The sequence below is a fragment of the Gymnogyps californianus genome, chromosome Z (genome assembly GCF_018139145.2).
Source record: "Gymnogyps californianus isolate 813 chromosome Z, ASM1813914v2, whole genome shotgun sequence".
NCBI classification, from domain to species: domain Eukaryota; kingdom Metazoa; phylum Chordata; class Aves; order Accipitriformes; family Cathartidae; genus Gymnogyps; species Gymnogyps californianus.
Genome location: NC_059500.1, coordinates 26,392,936 through 26,413,248, shown reverse-complemented (window position 1 = coordinate 26,413,248; position 20,313 = coordinate 26,392,936). Strand labels below are relative to the sequence as shown.

Sequence of the window (20,313 nt, the reverse complement as noted above, 5' to 3'; positions counted from 1 at the left end):
CTTGAATTCACTTTTGGACTGGCTTACTATTTTTGACCATTGGCATATTGTCAAGACCTCCCTACCTACTTCAAGAATGCTCATGTAGTACAAAGTTTCTCCTGTTCAGTGAACTGTCTTACTTTCCTGTACTGTTGTAGAATACCCTGAAAGTGGTGCATTATTCTCCATGTGATTGGCTTTGAAACCAAGCACTAAAAAAGACAGGTCTCCAGATTCAGAAATGACCTAACTGAGCTCTTGGAGAGGATAAATGCAGCACCACAAAGCCTACATGGCTGCTTCTAAGATAGAGCTTGATTAATATACTAACTTTTGAAATGGTTGTATTGACATGCTTGCTTCTGGTAGTAGATGACTAAACTCACTGATGGCAAAAGCATTTTTAACCCTAGATCTCTGTGACATATGCTGCAGCAGATACACTCCTAGTTTTAGGCTGATGAACTTTTAAGTTTCCTGTAAGGTGGATTACTAAATGTATTTTTTCTAGAGCATGAAAAAAGATTAATATTAGTTTTAAAAAATTTGGGATGTGATGGTTATATTTCCTCTATATACTAGAAACCTTCATTTACTCTGTCTGTTTGACTGGTAGAGCGATATCTAGAAACATTTTCTACAATATACTAGTTGAAATGAGTTTATTGCAAAATTAACAATGCCCATCAGGAGTTTAAAAAGGTGCCTCTGTCAACAAGACATATTATCACTGGTGAAAGAATATGAAAGATACAGTGAAATAAAATATGAAAAGTTCTGATCTCCACTTTTCATTCATTTGATGAGTAATTTTAAGTCACTTTTTTTTTCTGGTTGTGTCTCTGTTTTTTCCTTAGCTGTGAAAAAGTACGTAGGTTCGTACTTCTGCTGTGAATGTAAAATCTATGTAAATGGGAAAAAGGGAAATCATCAGTCTTTTTAAAGAAAATAGCTGCTTTTTATTTGTTGGTATTTTTCCCCCCCGCCTTCATAGGAATCAAAAGATGAACAATGGAAACGAGCTATGGATTATTTAAATGTTGTCAATGAACTCAATTACATGACACAGATTGTTATCATGCTTTATGAAGATCCAAACAAGGTATTTAAAATGGATAAATATCTTCAGAAACGAGTAGTTCTAAGCTATGTATTAAAGTGTAAACCTATTTAATCATTTTCCTTCAGGAACTTTCTTCAGAAGAACGTTTCCATGTAGAGCTGCACTTTAGTCCAGGAGCCAAAGGCTGTGAGGAAGATAAAAATTTACCAGCTGGATATGGATACAGACCTGCCTCCAGAGAGGTAATAATTATGCCTTTCTTTAAAGCAAGAGTTAGTTTTTCTGGATGCAGACATACCTAAAATAAACATTGGGAAATTGTTAGGTAAAAAATACAAATGTGACTTTTATTTTGGTAGAAAAATGTGTAGTAAAATATAGGCAGTCCCAATGTATTATTCCATTTTGAATGGACACTGAGGTAATGGACACAGATAATTTGGACCTTCTATGGCTTTGCCAGAATTTTGCTAGAAATACAAAATACTCATTGTAAGAAAAGTGATATCAACATCAGTGTCACATCAATGATATTCTGGCAACTGAAAGAAATATTTAAGAAAGTAAGTTTGGCATGTTTATGAATACAGATTGTTGAGGAAGGATTGATATTTTCAAAGACGTATGGGTAGGTCTGTGGAGTTACCACCTGCTTTTTGAGAAATGAACGAAAGCAAAGCTTCGCTGGCATTTTTCTGTTGACTTGTGGGGCCAGGATTTTATTACTATGTCAACAGAAAATTAGAGTAAGATATGTTGGCTGAGCAGTGTGGTTAATTAGGACCACACTATGATATGCAGTGTCTGGTTAGGAGCAAATACACATAAATTATTAAAGTCTGGAGCAATTTGTTCAATAATACGTGATTTATATCTTGTATTTTTAAAATCGGCTTGCTTCATGTTTATGCAGAAGATTTATTTAACAGCCACTTCTGTCTACATGTTGCAAGATGTGCAGCTAAATTGAAAATGAATTATGTATTGTTTGTAGAATGAAGGCTCGAAGAAAATGTCTCATAGAAATGATAGTGATGAGGAGGCACATGCTTCTAAAAGAGATGAAGCAGATCGGTCAGTAGTGATGTTCAAGCCAATGGTATCAGACCCAATTCACATACACAGAAAGTCACCCCTTCCAAGATCCAGGAAGATTGGTTCTGTTGAAGTAAGTGTTTATGTTCCAGATAATGTCTTTCACAGAAATTAACTTTTGCTTACTTTTAACAAAACAAAACCAAATGTAATTCTGCTTTTGATTACACAGAACCAGTATGATGTTACATCTCACAAAAGGGTTGCTCTTATTCTATGGTAAATCCTCCATGGCAGTAATTTGTCTCAAGGAATTTTTTTTTTTTTTTCCAAAGGAATTATTATTTTGCGATAAGACTTATTTCCTTCTTTCTTTTTAAGCCATTGTAGAAAAGCTGATGTTTGAATATGAAGACTTTTTCAGTCTAAACCTACATCTTCAAACTAACATACATTGCTTTGGTATCCATCCTTACAAGACAGCTGCTATTGGGAATTAAGCAAACCTTCAGGGTGATCATGCTGAGAGGGAACAGAGGGATTGGGGGCGGTAGGGGAGGTACAGGACGTGAGAGACATGTTTTCTGCTGTATTTGCTTTCACGTGGGGTGAAAGTGACTCCACTTGTCAAGCATTTGAAGGTAAGAGAATAAACTGGAAGGTTTTTTTTTAAGTGGGTGGGGTTTGTGTTTCATGAATTCTTTAGATAACATCTTGAACAGTCTAGTCTCCTGTCTTGAAGGCCATGACATCTAGGTGTGCTTCACAGATATGGCTTTAATGTCACAGAGGTGGGGGGATGCATGGCAGTATCACGGATACCATTTGTACGGTTGAGTGGCAAAGCTTCAGATGGTGCATAGTGGCACATCTGTGATAGTAATGCTAGAAGCAGACTAACAGCTTCTTATTGCCTCATTTTCAGTTGCTTAAAACTATCAGAAATGAAGATTCACACCAAAAGCTTTTCCTTTTATGTTTGTGTTGGGAATGGGCTATTTGTACGCAATGAAAATATTACAGATTTGCAAGTAACTTGGTTATTGGTAGTGTGGAGAGAAAAAGATGCATGGTTCCCTTCTATAAGGATATCTGTATAACTTCACATGACTTCCATAAATTAACAGAGATAATTGTGAATGTCTTACATTTTCTATTTCCAAGTTTTATCATAAACAAATGCTCACAACATCAGTATTTTGGATTTTTAAAAGCTGTTTTCACTACGATCATGCAAACTCCCCTCCTAGTTATGAGTTCACATACACACAATAGTCTATTACTTCAAACTTTTAACCGTTTTCATTTTCATAAATTATGTAGAAGTTACTTTCAAAAGGTATCAGTAACGTAAATTGCTAAATTTTGACTGTGCAGATAGTGTATGTTCAGATGGCATGTGTTTCAGCATTCAGTGCTTGTTTATTTGCTGGAAGAAAATAGCCGATTTAAAGAAAACATACACTGTGAAACTTTTTTTGAAAAAGTAAAATTGGAAGTTTCATCTGGCCTACTGAAATCTGCAAAACCAGTATTTGCAATATTTAAACCAAATGGTATTTTGAAGTGTTTAAAAAAAGTCATTGCAACTTAAACTGCAACTGCCTTGAACCTTTTTTTTTTTTCCTCCCCTATAAGGCAATTCTCTCTTCACCTATGTCCGTTAATTTGAAAGGACACTGTCAGGTGTGAGATTATATAGAAGTTTTAATCTGGGGTATAGCCAGCAATATTTACAGAAGGATTGCAACTGTGATTGAGTCATGAAAATTAAAAAAAAGCAGAGTTCTAACAGTAAAACAAGAAAGTAAGGCTCATCGGCATTGGAAATCAAATTCTGTATTGCTAAAAATGTTGATTGCTAATGATACGTAATGATGTAGGGCATGGGGGACTCTTAGCCTGACACTGTCCTCCCTTGAAGTGTTAATAGGTGTCCATCATCAGATAATTTTTAGGGCTTTTTTAAGGTTGGAAAACTACTACCAGTCAGGTTGGTGCTACTACCAGTGAGTCAGCTGTAAAGTCTCTTAAGGCAATTCTAAAAATGAGAATCTTTTAGCTAAGGTTATAGACTAGAAATGAAAACTATTAAGTAATAAATAGGAAAGTTTAATGTACTTAGAGGGGGGAAACTATTAAACAGTATGTCAAGGATAACAGATGTTCTGTTTCCAACATGTGGGAAATCCTTAAAATTCTGAATCAATTGTTGATAACAATTACTTTTATCTCATATCTAATAATTAGTCTACCAGAAATTTGATTAAAGTGTTTTATTAAAAGATATAATTGGATGAAAAGATATAAGTGGAACTGATAACTTCCTAATATTGTAATATTACTCTTTCCTATTTGCTGTTTAATAGTTTTAAAAGCAGTATATAAAAGGGTGCAAGCAGATTGGGTTTTTTTCTTTTCTGTTCATTTGGCTCTGTTGAATCTAACTTTGCATGCTTTGCTGTTTTTTGCCCCCTTTCTCACTTCCAGGAAGAGAGCCCCCTGAGTGTGTCTAGCCCAGAGTGTATTGGTACCTGGCTGCATTACACCAGTGGTGTGGGTACTGGGCGTCGAAGACGCAGATCAGGGGAACAAATCACTTCTTCCCCTGTCTCCCCTAAATCATTGGCTTTCACATCCAGTATTTTTGGCTCATGGCAACAGGTTTTTAAACTTTACTTCATTAAACATTATTATGCATTCCAAGCAACAACCAACTGTCTTTAAGGACATCTAATCCCTTGTTATGGATTACGTTTGAAGCAAATTCTTCCACTTCTTAAAATTACTTCCCGAGAATGTTTGGGGGAAAAAGAGCAAGTGCATGTTTTTCCACTGAATGTGTTACACGTTTTCCTAAAAATTTGGTTTCTTTATAGGAATTGCAAATGTTACCACAGTAAAAAAGACTTAGTCTACTGCCTAATGAAACAGATTTCTGCTTTGGTTTAGTTGTCCTTTAAGACTTTAAAAACAGCATTGCTTAATTTGGTGGTAGGTAAATTGAAAAACTTTTTTTTAATAATTGCAACCAATACCATTTAAAATAATTTATTTGGTATTTCATATTGCTATTCAAAACTTGTTTTGCATATATCATATTTTCAGTGGCCTGGTATTAACTATTGCAGGGAAGAAACTCTAGCACTAATAATTCTCGCCTTCTGTATCTGGAGGTATCTGAAACTCCCAACACAGTACATCATCCATTGACTTGTACAATATTTTGAAGATTTTTCTAAATATTGGGGGGGAAAGGCAGGAAAAAAAGAAACAGTAAATTTTTTTGAAGATCTAAAGATTGTTTAGTGTGTCGAGATATTGTTTACATATATGACAATGGATGGTGTTCTGTTAACCATATCCTTTTTCTTTGAAAATTTTCATAATTTCTTTTTATTGTGGAAAATTCTAAAACTATTTACATAGGAAAAGTTTGTGTCAGTAAAGGCTGTGAGCATCTGAAGATTACACTGATTGAGCCCGTGCATGGATCAGTGATTGTATGGTGTCCTCAATAGCTTGTCTGTCTTTCCTTCCCTCCCCTCCTTTTTTCAATACAGGCGCAGTTTAGGAGAGTGCATTTGGTAAAATGAAATAAAATGTCTCAAATGTCTGTTCTCATATCGGTCTTGGTCTGTGTCCTTTCTCATTCTGAATGCTTGCTTTGCACCACTTCATTGCAAGGAACTCATATGTGAAATGGACTCCCTTCAGAAGGGGATATTGCATGATCTTTCGTGTTTCCTTTACATATTTTTACTAACACTTATCATACAGCTTATTAACACTTGTCTGTCTGAAACAGGCTGCTGTATCAAGTTAAATGGATGTTTCATGCTGCTGTTCTACTTTCCCTTATTTTTCTGTTTTTTATATCCAGGTCTTATCAGAAAGCAATAGTAACTTACGAACACCGAGAACTATTCTGGAACAAAAGCAGAGTGGTCTAGGTATGTGCCTACAATTGAAATTTTGTTTGATGTTAGCAGCTTTTCATCTGCCCGTTGTTCTGCACAGTTGTACATTCTTTGAATAGCTTTTATGTTAACAGGACCTAATAGTACTTGTAATAATATATGCTGAGTGTCTGCCTATGAACTGGACAATTTTTCTGCAGCAAAAGTTTTTTAAATAAATTATAACTGAAGAGAGCAAATTGTTTTGAGACTGTTCACACTACTGACTCTGTACTGCTCGCAACAGGTACACAGGATTATTTTTAACATAAAGTAGATTTTTAAGATAATGTAGTTCATGACTGAGTTTTGGGGTTTTGCAAGAATCTTTTGGATTGAAATGGCCTGCACTGGAAGCTGTTAAACCACTTTTCTTGAAAATTAATGTTTCCTACTGTGGGCACTTGATGGAATTGAAGGTGTTTTACCAAGGGGAGGGGGATGGGGAACAAACCTCAAGTTTCTTGATAATATCAGGGGTTTTGCACACATTCCCTCTCCTAAAATCAATTTCTTCCTTTCAGCATTAGAATGAATCATGCTATAATTCAATGAGTTGTTTCAAATTCTTTTCATTCAAGTGGTGCTTTTCTGTTGCTTCTTTGGAACAGGCATACATATGACTCATATGCAAAAATATGAAATCGTGCACTACTGTAAATCAATATTGCATTTTTTTCTGTAAGTCTGTCTTTTCATGGGGAAAAATGAAGTGTAGAAAATGCATAAGCTATGTGCATAAACTTAGCAGTAGCTTTTCCTTTCTTTGTAGAGATCTGTATTTTTTGTATGTCTAATTCTGTGATACTCTTCTCCCTCTTATATTTTTCTCTTAGTAAAATGCATACATCAGGTGCTCTTGTTTATCAAAGTCATGGTTTTTATTGTGTGCTTGCTAAAGTTCAACAACTTTTCTTTTGCCAATGTGTGACACAATATGGCTTGTGGAAGTTGATGTATTTCTGTGCATAATAATTAAGGTATTACATTTGGTGTGAAAGGCTTTTGCCACAGACCAGGCATCAATTTATTTTGGCTGTGATTGGTCACATGTGCTAGTAATGTTTCCCCTCACTGGGTCATTAAAAGTAATGAAAGGAAGTATCACTGGATAGATAGTTGTTTTTCCAAAAAAATCTAAAATGTAAAAGATAAGTTATGAGTGAAAAACCACGTCTCCTTTCAACTAGTAGTAAAAACTAAAGGAAAAAAATTGCAACTTTTTTTTCCATTTTGTTCATTGTTGTATGTAAATTTCATTTATGGTTGATGATTATGAACGTTATTTTTATATTTCTGTCTGTGGCCTTCAGTGATTTTTTAAAACTCCCATCCTAGTGGCAGGAATGTATGAGTTGTAACAAAAGTACTCTCACTTGCATAGAGATGTACAAAAGTCTTCTCAGGAAAGGAAATGAAGCTAAACTCGATGGAACTTCTAGGTATTTTCAGTTTGTAACATTGTTAATGATGGTAGCTGAAATACGAATAGAGTATTTCCAGTTTGGTTAACATTTTGTTGGGGTTAGAAGGGAAATATTTCCATATTAAGTCTGTGGAAATGCATGAGTACTTCATTACAGCCTGTCATCAAAAAGGTTGAATTGGATGAAAGCAATGAGCAGTTTTTTACCAGTTTATATTTGTTTCAGAACTGCAGGTTTAAAACACACAACTTTCACGTCATCATCATCTTGGTTTTGTTTTGTTGTTTTGGTTATGTTTACATTGATGCTAACTGGTAACTTTTCTTTACCAAAAGCGAAAACAGGACAAGAACTCACTTTGTTAAAGCCAGTCCTCTCTGTGCACATATAATAGAGGGTGCCATGTCATGAGTAGAAGCACAATAAATTATGATAGTTTCAGCCTACAAGTACCACTCTTGACATTACAAGCATATTGTGAACCTGTCCAAGGCACTGCCAAAAGCTGCCTTTTGTGTGGTAAGAGCCATGTGCTTGCATGCTGCATGCATCCCCAATGTGAATGGACGAACACCTGGTTGTTGTATGTATTTTCTCTAACTCCCATCAGGGTCTCACTGTGCGGGCCTGTTTAGCACCTCAGTGCTCGGGGGTTCTTCAAGTGCACCTAACCTACAGGATTATGCTCGTACTCATCGTAAAAAGCTGACTTCTTCTGGCTTCATAGATGGTATGTGCACACTCTCGCACATGCACGCACAAACCCATGTGCCACATTAAACTTCTAAAGATAAATCCTAGGTTACTGATTTTAATGGAATCCTAGAATCCTTTGCCTTAGTATTAATTGTATGAGTTTCTATTGCTTCTTTATTGCCCGTAGCTTGCTTATGTTTAACTTAATAGCATAGTTAATTCTTGTTTCTGTCTTGAATTGAACACTAGCTCACAGACTTGTAATGCGTGCCAGGAGATTTCAGCAAGTGCATCTTTTTAAGTAAACTAAAATTCTGGGTTTGAAATTCAACTTCGGGTTTTATCATTACTTATTGATCTTGAAATGAAATAAATTACTTGGAGCATATACAAGGAATGAAAAAATTATAAACTAATAAGTTACATACTGATGGTGAAAATTTTAGGATTCCTGACCTTTTTTCAGTGGGGTTTGGATTACAAAGGAGCAGGACATTTTCAGTTTTGGATAATCTGGGGTAGAAGAGAAACTCTCTCACTAGATCTCAGAATGTAAAGATACCAAAGCACACCTTGATAACTCTGAGGTGAAACAGTATTCATGCTGTTTTCCCCCCAATTCACTACTCAGTGTTCAACTCTAACCTGATATAACCTTGTATGCCAGAATCACCAGCTCATTCTGCTTGTTTTCATACACTTCATTACACATCTTGTAGTTACCAACAATCCAAATTTTCTTCTTTTTAACCTCTATTTAGATTTTAGCCCTTTTTCTTGGTCCCTTCTGCATGCCACTCAGTTCTAATACCCTTTCATCTTTTCTTTTTTTCTTTCTTCTTCCTTTCCTTTTTTAAAATGTCCCTCTTTTGGTAGCTGTTACAAATTTCAGGTACCTGTTTTTCTCTTTCTCAGACACCACACGCGGTTCTGCTGTTAAAAGGTTTTCTATCTCATTTGCTCGACACCCAACCAATGGTACGTTTTGCTTTTATTTTAAAAACAAAAACGAAAACAAAAGGTTCCTTGCTTCATCCCTTTTATTTTTATTTCAAATACGGGGTGTACAGTATCATCCAGCCGTCTGTCGTTCCTAACTTCAAGCACAACTCCAAATATATTTGTAATCATTAGATATCCTAAATCCCTTCTTTACCATTCATTAGTATAAATACAACATCAAAATTCATTCCTTAGAAAAATCCTTGAAAAAATTGAAGTGCTACTGTTAATCGTGATCTCTGTAATAAATTATTCTCCCCAATTTCTTGTGTGATCAGACTGTATGGTACAAGATAAAAACAGAATTAAATCTGATCTTTATTGGGCATACACTTCTTGCTAGCTGCTGCTTCTTTGTCTTTCTCCTGCTGAGCTGTTTCCCTGAGCCTCCTGAATCTAAAATAAATCAATGAATTGATAACTGGAGTTTATGACTATCTTCTTGAAATGATGCTAAATTAAAAAACTAAAGCAGAAGCTTTGGTTCCATTCCTGCTAAATTTCTGTATTTATCATCAGACAAAAATTTATTTTACCTTATCATACTTCTCTGTTCATCAGATGTGCAAATTACTTAAATATTGCACTAAAAATCACAGCAAGAGAGCTGCCTGTTGCTTTACATTGACCTCTTGAGCTTCAAGAGTGAGAGTTAACTTGTCTTCAGTCTACCATAGTTATAAAAAAAGTCTGGTTTAACACACAGGACAGAGGTATGTCTTTCTCTTCCTCAGCAAAATATTTCATGTCTACCTTTCTACGTGATTAAATAGGCCCAAAATGTATCCTGTTCATGAAAACTAGACTCGGTCTTCAGCATCCACCGGATCTTAATGTAGCTTTTCCAGATTTCTTAATTGCGGTTTTCAAATGTGCATGACTGCTGGCTGAGTACAGTGATGGTGATATGATTGAAACTGCAGTGGAAATCATCAGCATTTTCATGTTAGATTCAAAATATATTTGCTTAGAAACAACGTTAAAAAAAAAGACTGAGTTTTTGTTTGGCTTTGCTGAGAAGCAGAGTAGTCCTTTATTATATTCATTTGGAATCCATAGTGACTTTTTGCACAGCAGCGCTTCTTGAAGGGAAGCTGCTAAAGTAAGGCTGAATTAATACCATTAAGACTGTGTTTGAACTAAAAGGCCAATTCTGGTGTCCTATTTCAAATAGGAAAGTTAGGAGTCCATTTTTTATCTTTAGATTCAAACCAAATTTTCTAAAACATACAAGGTCAGAAGGTAAGAACTGCATTTGAGTATCAGTGTCTAATAATATGATTACTTTCTGTTCCATTTAGCACTCTTTGACTACATTCTTTAAAAAAGGATCTAAATTGCTTTTAATGAATGCATTGATTGTTCTGATTCATTTAATACAGCAGTTTTACTACACATCTTTTACAAGATGAATGCATGCTGTATGAGCTCCTATGAAACCTAAGTATATTGCAGGTTTCCAAGGGTTCTCTACTAACATTAAGAACATATTGATGTTGTTTTGTCTTTCCTCTGGACTACCATTTGGATTCTCCTTGTCCCTTTCACTCTGTTTTTTCTTATTTTTATGTTGTTATCACATCCTCTTAACTCATTTCAGACTATCCCCCCATCTTTAGTTCAAGGAACATGGTGAAACAAGTATCTTCTGACAGTGCTTTACCTTATTTTCTGGGCCTCTGTGCAGAACACCCACACCTCTTTAGGTGCTGGTCCATTTCCTCTGGAATGTCTAGGCTCCAGTGGTATGTCTCTATAGCTTTTCAATGTAAGACAGCAGGGTGGCTTTTTGAGATGCTGCGTTAACCCTTTCATTGTCTTGCCTTTTGATGGGGACAGTGCTTTAAGAATAAATATAGCCAAAGCTAAAAGGCTGTTAGTTTACAGGAAATTGCTTTTTTAAAGGGATACTGTCAGGCTTCTTCATCATTAAAATTCAAATTTATTTCTCATAACATCATAAAATATTTATCATAAAATATTCAAATAAAACACTGCAGATAGATTTCCAGACTATCTTTTAAGTCATATCCCTTAGACGCAAAGATACTACAACAACATGCTGGGATATGCCTATCTGATAGCAGAATTGTTAAAACTGAACAAAAACCTGTGGAGAGGAAATTTCTGAAAGAAGAAAACTTTTTCTTTTCTTTTTTTAAAGGGCATGGGTATATTTTGAAATTTCTTCCTGGTTTTCTGTAACACTGCACTATAACAGTAATAGTTACTAAAAAGTTAACCTGACATTGTCCCACTACGTTCTTTGCAAAATTAAAAAAATAAATTCTCATTCAAGTGATAGTGACTTTTCTGTCAGAGTAAAGAGATAAATAGTATATTTTACTGTAATGCAAAGAAAGGGTTTGCGCTTTGCATGCACGCGTAGTTGTTTAGGATAGTAATATGTATGCCAGACATTTTAGTGCTTACACTGAAGCTTAGCTATTGCCTTTATAGGAAAATAGAAATTATGTGGTGGTGTTTCTTTTGTACATGAAAACCAAGTTTCCATGAGTATGGCCAAGGTGGATCCAAATATTAATACAGACATTTGGGGGTTGAAATTTTGTTGAGTTACTTCTCTATGCAAAGCACTAAATGGGGAGTGAATGGGGAACACTGGGTATCACAGGAATACTCATGCTTATTATTTTAGGGGAGGGAACAGTTCACAGTCATAATGCTATCTCTAATAAATGTACCTTGAACTGAAATTCTAAACATTATTTCATTCACTATTGTTTCTTCATATAAATATCTTGAAAGGAATGTAGCAACTGTAGATTTACAATATTGAATTGCAAAGTTGTAATGTTACAGCTGTATGTTGAAAACACTAATGGACATATTTTCCTCTTCTGAAATGCAGTTGGATGAAGAGCTCTTCATTGAGTTATCAAACTTGCATCACTTTAGAGAATTGCAATTTTTTTTTTGCCAAGATGTTTAAATGCTTTTTAGTATGTCAGTAATATGCATATGCATGGTTGGTGTATGATCAATACTAATGTAGAAAAGCAAAGTCCAATAAATTTTTAGATTTTGGGTTGCTATACTTACCTGTTCTAATATATGAAACTTCTAGTCTTTTAAGTACTGTTTTTAGATGCATAAAGGTAGGTGTAAATCTGTCTTACAAAGTTAAAACATGTAACCTCAAGGTACAAAAGTGCTAACAGTGGTTTTCCTTTGATACTGAAGGCAACAATTTGTTTTCACAGAATACTGAAGATGATAGAACGTGAATTCTGCAAATTTATTTCTTGGAAGTTGTAGCATTTTTAGCTCTTCTCTGCTAACGGTTGACAACATAGCTATCCTATTTTACTTGCATGAATGAGATATCTATTTAGTGTTGTGCCAGGTATGAGAATGAGTAGGAGAAATACTACCATTTCCCGACTATTTTTTTTTTTTAGTGATTTACTAAGTTTGTCTTAGAGGAAAGTTCTCTTTCATGAACTGATTTGGGAGTAGAGCACAGTTGTAATGTTTGAAGACCACTTTATATGTACATGGGATTTGTATCCCATGGTATGTTACATGGTACCTTTAGTTTAGTACACCCTGGAAACCGGCACATCTTGTTCCAACTCCTATAATATTTAGTGTCCATGATTTCAAGAGTACTATGTCTGCATGTGCTGATTTAGAATAAGTACTTTTTATCATGCATTAATACTTGCCCATGCAGTAGCTTAAATGTTGTCTTATGTTTGGAAATCTCTTTTTTTTTATTATTTTTCTTTCAGGTTTTGAACTATATTCCATGGTGCCTTCTATTTGCCCGTTGGAAACTCTACACAACTCCTTGTCTCTGAAGCAGGTGGATGAATTTCTTGCCTCTGTTGCTGCTCCATCAAGGGAAAATCTACAAGAGACATGTACTGATTTTAGTTTGTAATTGTGTTCATTTTAAATTGTTAAATATTGTCTAGTTAATCTTTCTGGTATTTTACAGCTAACAAGTAAACTAAGAATACAGCTTTAAAAAAAAATGAAATATGCACATAAACCATAATTTTCATTTTTGCAGTATCATTTTGTGGTATGGACACTGTCATAATTCATTGAAGTAAAGTCTCTGTTGACTGGGGTAGTAAATTAAGGATTTAATGAAATTGTAATTGGTTTATTTTCTCACATTAAGAATAACTCTGTACTGTCCACACTGTTACAAGGAGTGCTTTTTAGTGAGTATGCAGTATTTCCAGCTTAATACTGTATTGTTGTACTGGCAGTAACCTCAGCAGAGTAGCGTTGCCTTTTACAAACCTTTTACAGCTTAAAACTGTGTTATTTCCTGTTTCTTTTAATATTACTTGGGGTTTCACCTGTGGAGTGCCTTGCAGTTACTTAGTTTTTTAGTAGTTGTGCTGCATGTTTAATGTTTAAGTGACCTTGTAATGAAATGCAGACTGAGTTCCATCCATGCATATGTCTTTGGGAAGATGAGTTCCCATTGTGATTCTGCTGGTGTGTCTGTGGAAACGATTTCAGTTAGGTCAGATTTACCACATATCAGGATGCTTATAATTCATGTGTCAGGTGACTGAAAGTCATTCTTCTTGAGAAAATGTCTAAAGACTCATGCTTTCATAAGAAAATTTCTACTTGCTAGTACTGATACCTAACCTAGCTGTTAGGATTTTTCCTTTTTTTTCTGTTATTTTAGTTTTATACAGTTTAGATTTTAATCAGCAGCTAATTTAATAGGTTAGGCCTCCAATATCTGAGAAGGAAGATATGCAATTTAAGAAAACTGATGCTACTGAAAAAGAACTTAGGGAGGCTTACAGGTATTTTAAAGTTCTCAGCTATTTAAAACCAGTGCTTTGTTACACTGGTTAGGAAGTTCGTGTCTCTTCAAAATCAGTTCAGAATTTAGAGTACACAAGCCGAAAAAATATTTTAAAAAAACTGTCATACCTCTGTGGTGGTCTGGTTGTCACCCTTCTACAAAGGAGCGGTTGAAAATTACACCTGATACAATTGAGGCCATAGGTGCTTTGCTCTCCTTCCGCTTTCCTATAACATTTGGAAGTTGTCTAGGGAATAATGTATTGTATGCACTTATAGGTGTTTTGGACTAAATGCCTATTCCAGTGGAATCTTGATATCTATGAGAAGTAGCACTAATGCTTTTGCCAGTCTTTTGGCAAGGCAGCCGTTGCTGAAATTTGGCTTAGCTGCCTTAGCAGCCTGAAGTTATTGTGTCGCTTTCTGAGGTAAAAAGGAGATTTTTAGGTTTGTCTTTCGTGCTTTGAAGTTTTGACACTAGAGTCAAAAATCGGTAGCTGAGCTGCAGGTTGTGTAACGGTGGCATCTATATTGCTGGACAGATACACAGTTCTGTGGGTACTATTTTTGGCGTTTTGCTCAGGTGAGAGTATTTTTGTTATTAATCATGTGTATATTTTCTTTCCCTCCCCCCCCATTTCAGCTTCTCCAACTTACATGATTCCACTGTCAGGAAGAAAAATTTCTTTGAATACATATACCCCTGCAAAAATTCAACCAACACCACTTGAAACTTTGCCTGAAAGGCTAGCAATAGAGAAACCAACCTTATGTAAGTAACTTCTGTCAGAGGCAGAATGGCTAACTTGATTACATTATTTCCAACAGTGGGATTCTTTCCTATGTATTACATAATTTCTTAGGGCAGCTGTTTCTTAACATTCCCTGTCTGTGTAAGTGGGATCATTTTATGGATCAGCGAGAACTCAATAGCATTGCACAAATAGTTTTAGCAGTAAAACTGCATTATTAGTTACTTTCTCTTATCCTCTGAAGTGTTTGAAAGAATTTCTATGGCCTGAGAGTTTGTGGGGTTTTGTTTTGTTCTGTTCTGAAGTATGACAGTATTTCCAGCTCTCTCCAAGTAAGACAAGCAAAGGAAGTTTATTTATTTAAATGGCAGAATTTCTAAGATGTTTTCTGAACATTTACCAGAGCTCTGTGACCAAGTTCTGACTAAAGCTGCCAGTAACATGATCATGCATTCAGTCGTTAGTATATGCATCTGAACTGTTGGCCAGCTACACTGTCTGCTTTTGGATGGTTGTGCTGTTTAGAGGGCCTCTGTTTCATTAGATACAGCGTAGCTTTGTGTGTGTTTCTGTGCTAGGTAACTTGCATTTTTCTTGATTTTGATGCTTTGTAGCATGGATATTCTTAAGTGTAAAACCGAATACTTTTTTTCTTTATCTGTACAGCTACCCCTGGATCTTCTGTTTGTGTATCTAATGTTAAGCTATCTCTTGAAGAGGCTTCGCTAGACGTAGAACTTAGTGGTGAAACTCTTTCTGAGAAGAAATGAAGTTCATCAGACAAAACTGGAAGCAACTTAAACAACTCTTTAGTGTGCATTCAACTAAATTACTGAGCTTTCAAAAGCCATTCATGTCTGCAGTTCATAGTGCACTTAAGAGTCTTTAGTTTATACATGGTTAACTAGTGTGCACGCTACATATTTAGGTCAAATGTCTTTTCTCATTTTCTAAAACATTTCAGGAAATATATTTACTTATCCGTTTGATGAGCTGCACACCTTTAATGGAAAAGCTGCACAGGAACCTTTTCAGTGTCTTCAAATATTTACTGTAAACTTGTACAAAAAGAAAATACCAATGCAGTGGTATGTCTTACAGTGGCTCTGTTGTTGTCACTGTAATGAAGGCATTATCTGTTGTCACTATAAACTTCTATTTTCAGGAGTTTATAATCTCCCTGTGAATTTCTTTTGTGGGCTGAAATGTAACGGACATCTTGGCTAGAAGCTTTTTTTTAATTTAACTACATTTCCAAAGAGATCTCTTTTGCCTGGTTTTGAAGATAAGCAGATGTTTTCTGCATTTTAATTATTTTATATCATATATGCTGCAATAATTAGGCATGATGGAATTAGTTAATGAATTGTCACTTTTGACTCTCCTTATTTTTATTCTGTGTTTACATCAGACCTGTAACATTGAAATACACCTTCTCTTTTGTTGTTTAGTATACATGCTTGTATACGGGTACCTGTAGATCATCCAGCAGATAAAACTCTTTTATATGTTTTTATCAAAACCTTCTTTTGTTTACTAAAAAAACAATTTTTTTTGCTTTGCCATATGTTTCTACAAAAAGGTGATATTAAAAAGCAGATTTTGTAAAAGAGAAATGGTTACAGCTGGTCTGCTAGTAAGTTTATCCAAAAAATTGTAAATATTCCATCTATGCTTTATTATCATCCCTTCAGAGTAGAGAGAGACTGTGGTCTACCAGAACTCAGTGCTTACTGTTGCAAAATAGTCAGGATTCATCATGGCCTGGGAATTTTCATACCTCTCTCCTTCCAATCTAGGTGGTTGACAACAGGTCTCATTAAAAAAAAACCATTAAAGATCTTATAAGAGCTGTGAGAAGCACTACTAGGTCAGTGGAACTTTGAGTTATTGGGTTATGTAGAGTAATCATCCAGTCTCAGCAGTTCTTGTGATTTTATCTGTGGCATGAAAAACTATTGAATGATTATCATTATCCCAAATGTATGAAAATATTGTCCACTTTTGTAAGTTCAGGTGGCTGATTATTAACAATGGACTTCATAAAATACAAGTTAGATAATTCCTTTCACATTTAAGTTGCAGAAAATGTAGCTTCTGAGTAATATTCTTAACTAGGGCTCTTACTCATCTCCAGAGCCAGTGCAACTATAATTACATTCACTTTGCCACAGGGTCTGTTTTCAGTGTTTACCACACATGAAATGGCTTCAGCAGACTAATTCTAAAAATGCTGGTTAAATACCAAAAATATGAAGGGTTTCACAGCTATATACTTAAAACATTTCATTTTCTGTAGTGTAATTGTGTTATTGACAGTGTTGGTCTTGCACACAACTGAATGTACATTTGTTTACAGTTTAAAAAAAAATACTGTTAAAATTTAAGTATGCGTATCATTCCAGTCAACCAAAGCTGTGGCATAACTTTTTTTATGTGCTCCAGAATAAAAACAAGATCACTGGCAACTTGTCTTTATTTTGTTTTCTTTTAAGAGTATACGTGAAGTACAGTGAGTAATTGACTCAGTAGTCTTGGTGGAAAACAATTTACAAATAAGCCATTAATATACAAATAAGCCAAAATTTCTCTTGGCGGTGAAGGACATGACTTAGAAGAAATGAGAGTTTTATTATTTTATACTGAAATCACTCCTCAAAAAGGTAAATGGTAGTCACACATTCTGCAGTGCTTCCTCATGTTCCACAGTGGTAACATCAAATACAGAACCACTGTGAGTGCTCTTCTATTTCCTGTTAGTATTCTGGCAATAAGGCAGAATGTGGACTGTACTGAGCTGATTTGAACCTATTTTTAGTCCAATTTCTTTATGCAATTGGACTCCCTCTCACATTAAACTTTTTGAGCTGTACATCCTATTCCAGCTGGATTTGACAGAGGTCAAAGAATAAGTTCACAGAAAATCAATGGTTGAATATGACTAACTCCCAAAATACTACCACCCTGAAACTTAGTTTAAGTAAACATTTAGCATTTCCTTAAAAAATGAAGCATCATTACCAAACAGACCAAAACACAAAAATGTTCATAAAAACTCCTAAAATTATTTTTAAATCTTGTTTTATCTGTTTGATGTTTCTTTATCATAATAGACATAAATTTGAGTTCTCTATATAATTATACTAGCAAGTAAAATTTGTTAAGAGAAAGCAGATGTGCTTTCATAGCTCAATTTTGTAGGAATCCATATAAACAAGCCTAAGGAGGTATGCATACAGAAAATAAGGATCATACACTGATCAATAGCATCAAAACTAGCAGAGTTCAAAGGAAGATGGCAGAAGGATGTAACAAAGACTTTTAATAGCCATTTCAATGCAATAGACTATTCAAGTGGCAGAATGTAGAGATTTAACACTGTTTTCTGTCATCTGACACAGAGGGAAGCATAATGTTCCTTTATTTTTCCTGTATTTTTTCTTTATCAGTTTACAGCAATTATATACTTGATAGACCCATAAGTAACTTGCTAAAGAAAAAATTGCAAAAACTTTTCCAAAAAGTCAGTTCTGGAAGAACTGGTGGAAGAAAAGAAGGGTACTTTCTAGTAGTTGTTTATGTTTCTTTTATTTTTCTTTTTACACAATCATTTTAATTTTGCTTGGTTTGTGGAGAGAACAAATTTAATTGAGTGTGTTCAAATACTAATTTCCTGTCTCCCTCACTTAGCCCTTAAAACCAACCTTCTGCTCTGAAATATAAAAACTGGTGTAATAATAAAGCAGTCCAGAGTTTATTACTGTGGAAAATGGATGCCGACTAAAAAAATAAACATCTTCTGTATAACTAAAGCAATAAAACCCAGCCTACTCTAGACCACATACTGTATTATCTCCATCAGCTTTCTAACTATTCATTTGTAAACGTAGCAGTCCTGTGGTCTAATCAAATACAGTTCCATTAAGAATAGCGAAGACTCAGTATTCCAGCTCTGAAGTTCCCTGCAAAATGGCTAGCTGGAGGTCTGGCTCAGTCTTCAAAGGATGTGCAGTTCTGTCTCTGATCCCTCTTTCTACTTTGAATGAACAAGCTGAAGTACAATAGAATGTGAGAGCCCTGCAAATCATCTGTACTTTGGAGACACATTCTATTCGCAGTTCACACTAGAAAAATGTTGGAGAGATCCAAGAGTGTGTGAGTTGCATCAAATGTGGGCCTTTGAGGAGGAGGATGCACTAAATACAGAGAACATCCATATCATAAAAGAGGTAGAAGCTACTGTGGAAAAGACTTTACAAGAAGCTTAAAGTCTTTGCATTGATACAAAAACAGTTCTAACATGTACTTGCTTAAAAAAAAAAAATAGGGATGAAAAAGTTTTGTCACCGTGCCACGTAATGTATGAATGTAGCATGCAGAAACAGACTTCTAGTCCAGACTTCTAAGAATTATACATTTTCATGTGATCTGCTACTAACGGAAGAATCAGCTTTCTGAAATAACACTGAACATGACTAGAAATCATTTTTTGCCTTCCTCCAAGCTATACTGAGATCAACGTGAAGTTGCTGGAAAAGAGGAACTTTTATGTGGAACTTACGATGTCTAGTGGTATATTCTTTCCCAAAAAGGCCTAATTTGGTGATAATTGCTCTGATCTAAACAGGATTATGTGGTAGACGGGTTTTCGTGAGAAATTCTTTGGTTTTAATCCAGTGATAAATGAGAAGTGCAGGAAAGGAAATTCTCATATTTTACATGGGTATCTCAAGAATAGCCTGAAAGGGAGGTACATCAGGCTATTTTTGCCTGGATGCATCTTTTATCCAACGTGTTTTTGAGACATCCACTTTTTGTGTAACATTCTTGATCTATATAATCTGATGTCCAAGTAGAATGGAAATACCATCAAAGCCATTTTCTGATGCACCACACTTACAGATCTCCATTCTGTTTAGTAAAAGGGACAAAAGTCACCAACAAGGGAAAACAAGGTAATTGGGTGATGTGCAATATTGGGTGTTGCTTGCAATATCTTCGCTTCCAACAAAGCCTGTTTGGTTTGGGTACATGTCTCGCTAAATCTCCTGTTCTAATACATCTCTCCAGAAGAAGGAATAACTCCTTTCATAAGATTATTATTTATTCTATACTAATATAAATACTAAAACTCTTGTGAATCTTTTAAAATCTGAGTTTAAGTCCATTTGGACCTCCTGTCTTAGTTGTCTTCAGATTCTTGATAACTTTTTAATTCCTCTTTCAGGTGAGGGCTGGGAATATATTTAGACTTAAAAGATTGTATCTAAAGCCTCCATAAATTATTTTAAAAGACTACTCTGGGAAATATTTTGAACTATTTATGAATCTTAACTAAGAGTCTGTAGTCATTTTTAAAGAGCACTTGCACAGTAAATGTAGAGTTACAAACTACTGAGATCTGCAAAGGAGAAAATCAAACCAAAAGAATTCAAAAGACAAATGACATTGTATTTGAAATAGAATGAAAAAAAGCAAAAGCTGGAAGATTCCTGCCTTTTCTAGGTTGAATATTAGTTATGAACATGTAAACACTGACTCAAACTGTCTGCAGTTCTGGGCGCCACAATTTAACAAGGATGTGAAGGTCCTTG

The 20,313-nt window shown here is 35.1% G+C and overlaps 1 protein-coding gene across 1 annotated transcript in view; it reads left to right on the top strand.

Moving 5' to 3' along the window:
* PPIP5K2 (diphosphoinositol pentakisphosphate kinase 2) overlaps positions 1–17,177 on the top strand; it is a 54,341-nt gene extending 37,164 nt beyond the window's left edge. Inside the window, 12 exon segments of the mRNA XM_050913151.1 lie at positions 977–1,084; positions 1,171–1,287; positions 2,040–2,213; positions 4,571–4,744; positions 5,964–6,033; positions 8,077–8,196; positions 9,078–9,140; positions 10,852–10,888; positions 10,890–10,909; positions 12,920–13,063; positions 14,611–14,739; positions 15,386–17,177. Coding sequence (XP_050769108.1) covers positions 977–1,084; positions 1,171–1,287; positions 2,040–2,213; positions 4,571–4,744; positions 5,964–6,033; positions 8,077–8,196; positions 9,078–9,140; positions 10,852–10,888; positions 10,890–10,909; positions 12,920–13,063; positions 14,611–14,739; positions 15,386–15,489 — 1,260 coding nt within the window. The 3' untranslated portion in view covers positions 15,490–17,177.
* Positions 17,178–20,313: the final 3,136 nt, after the last annotated feature.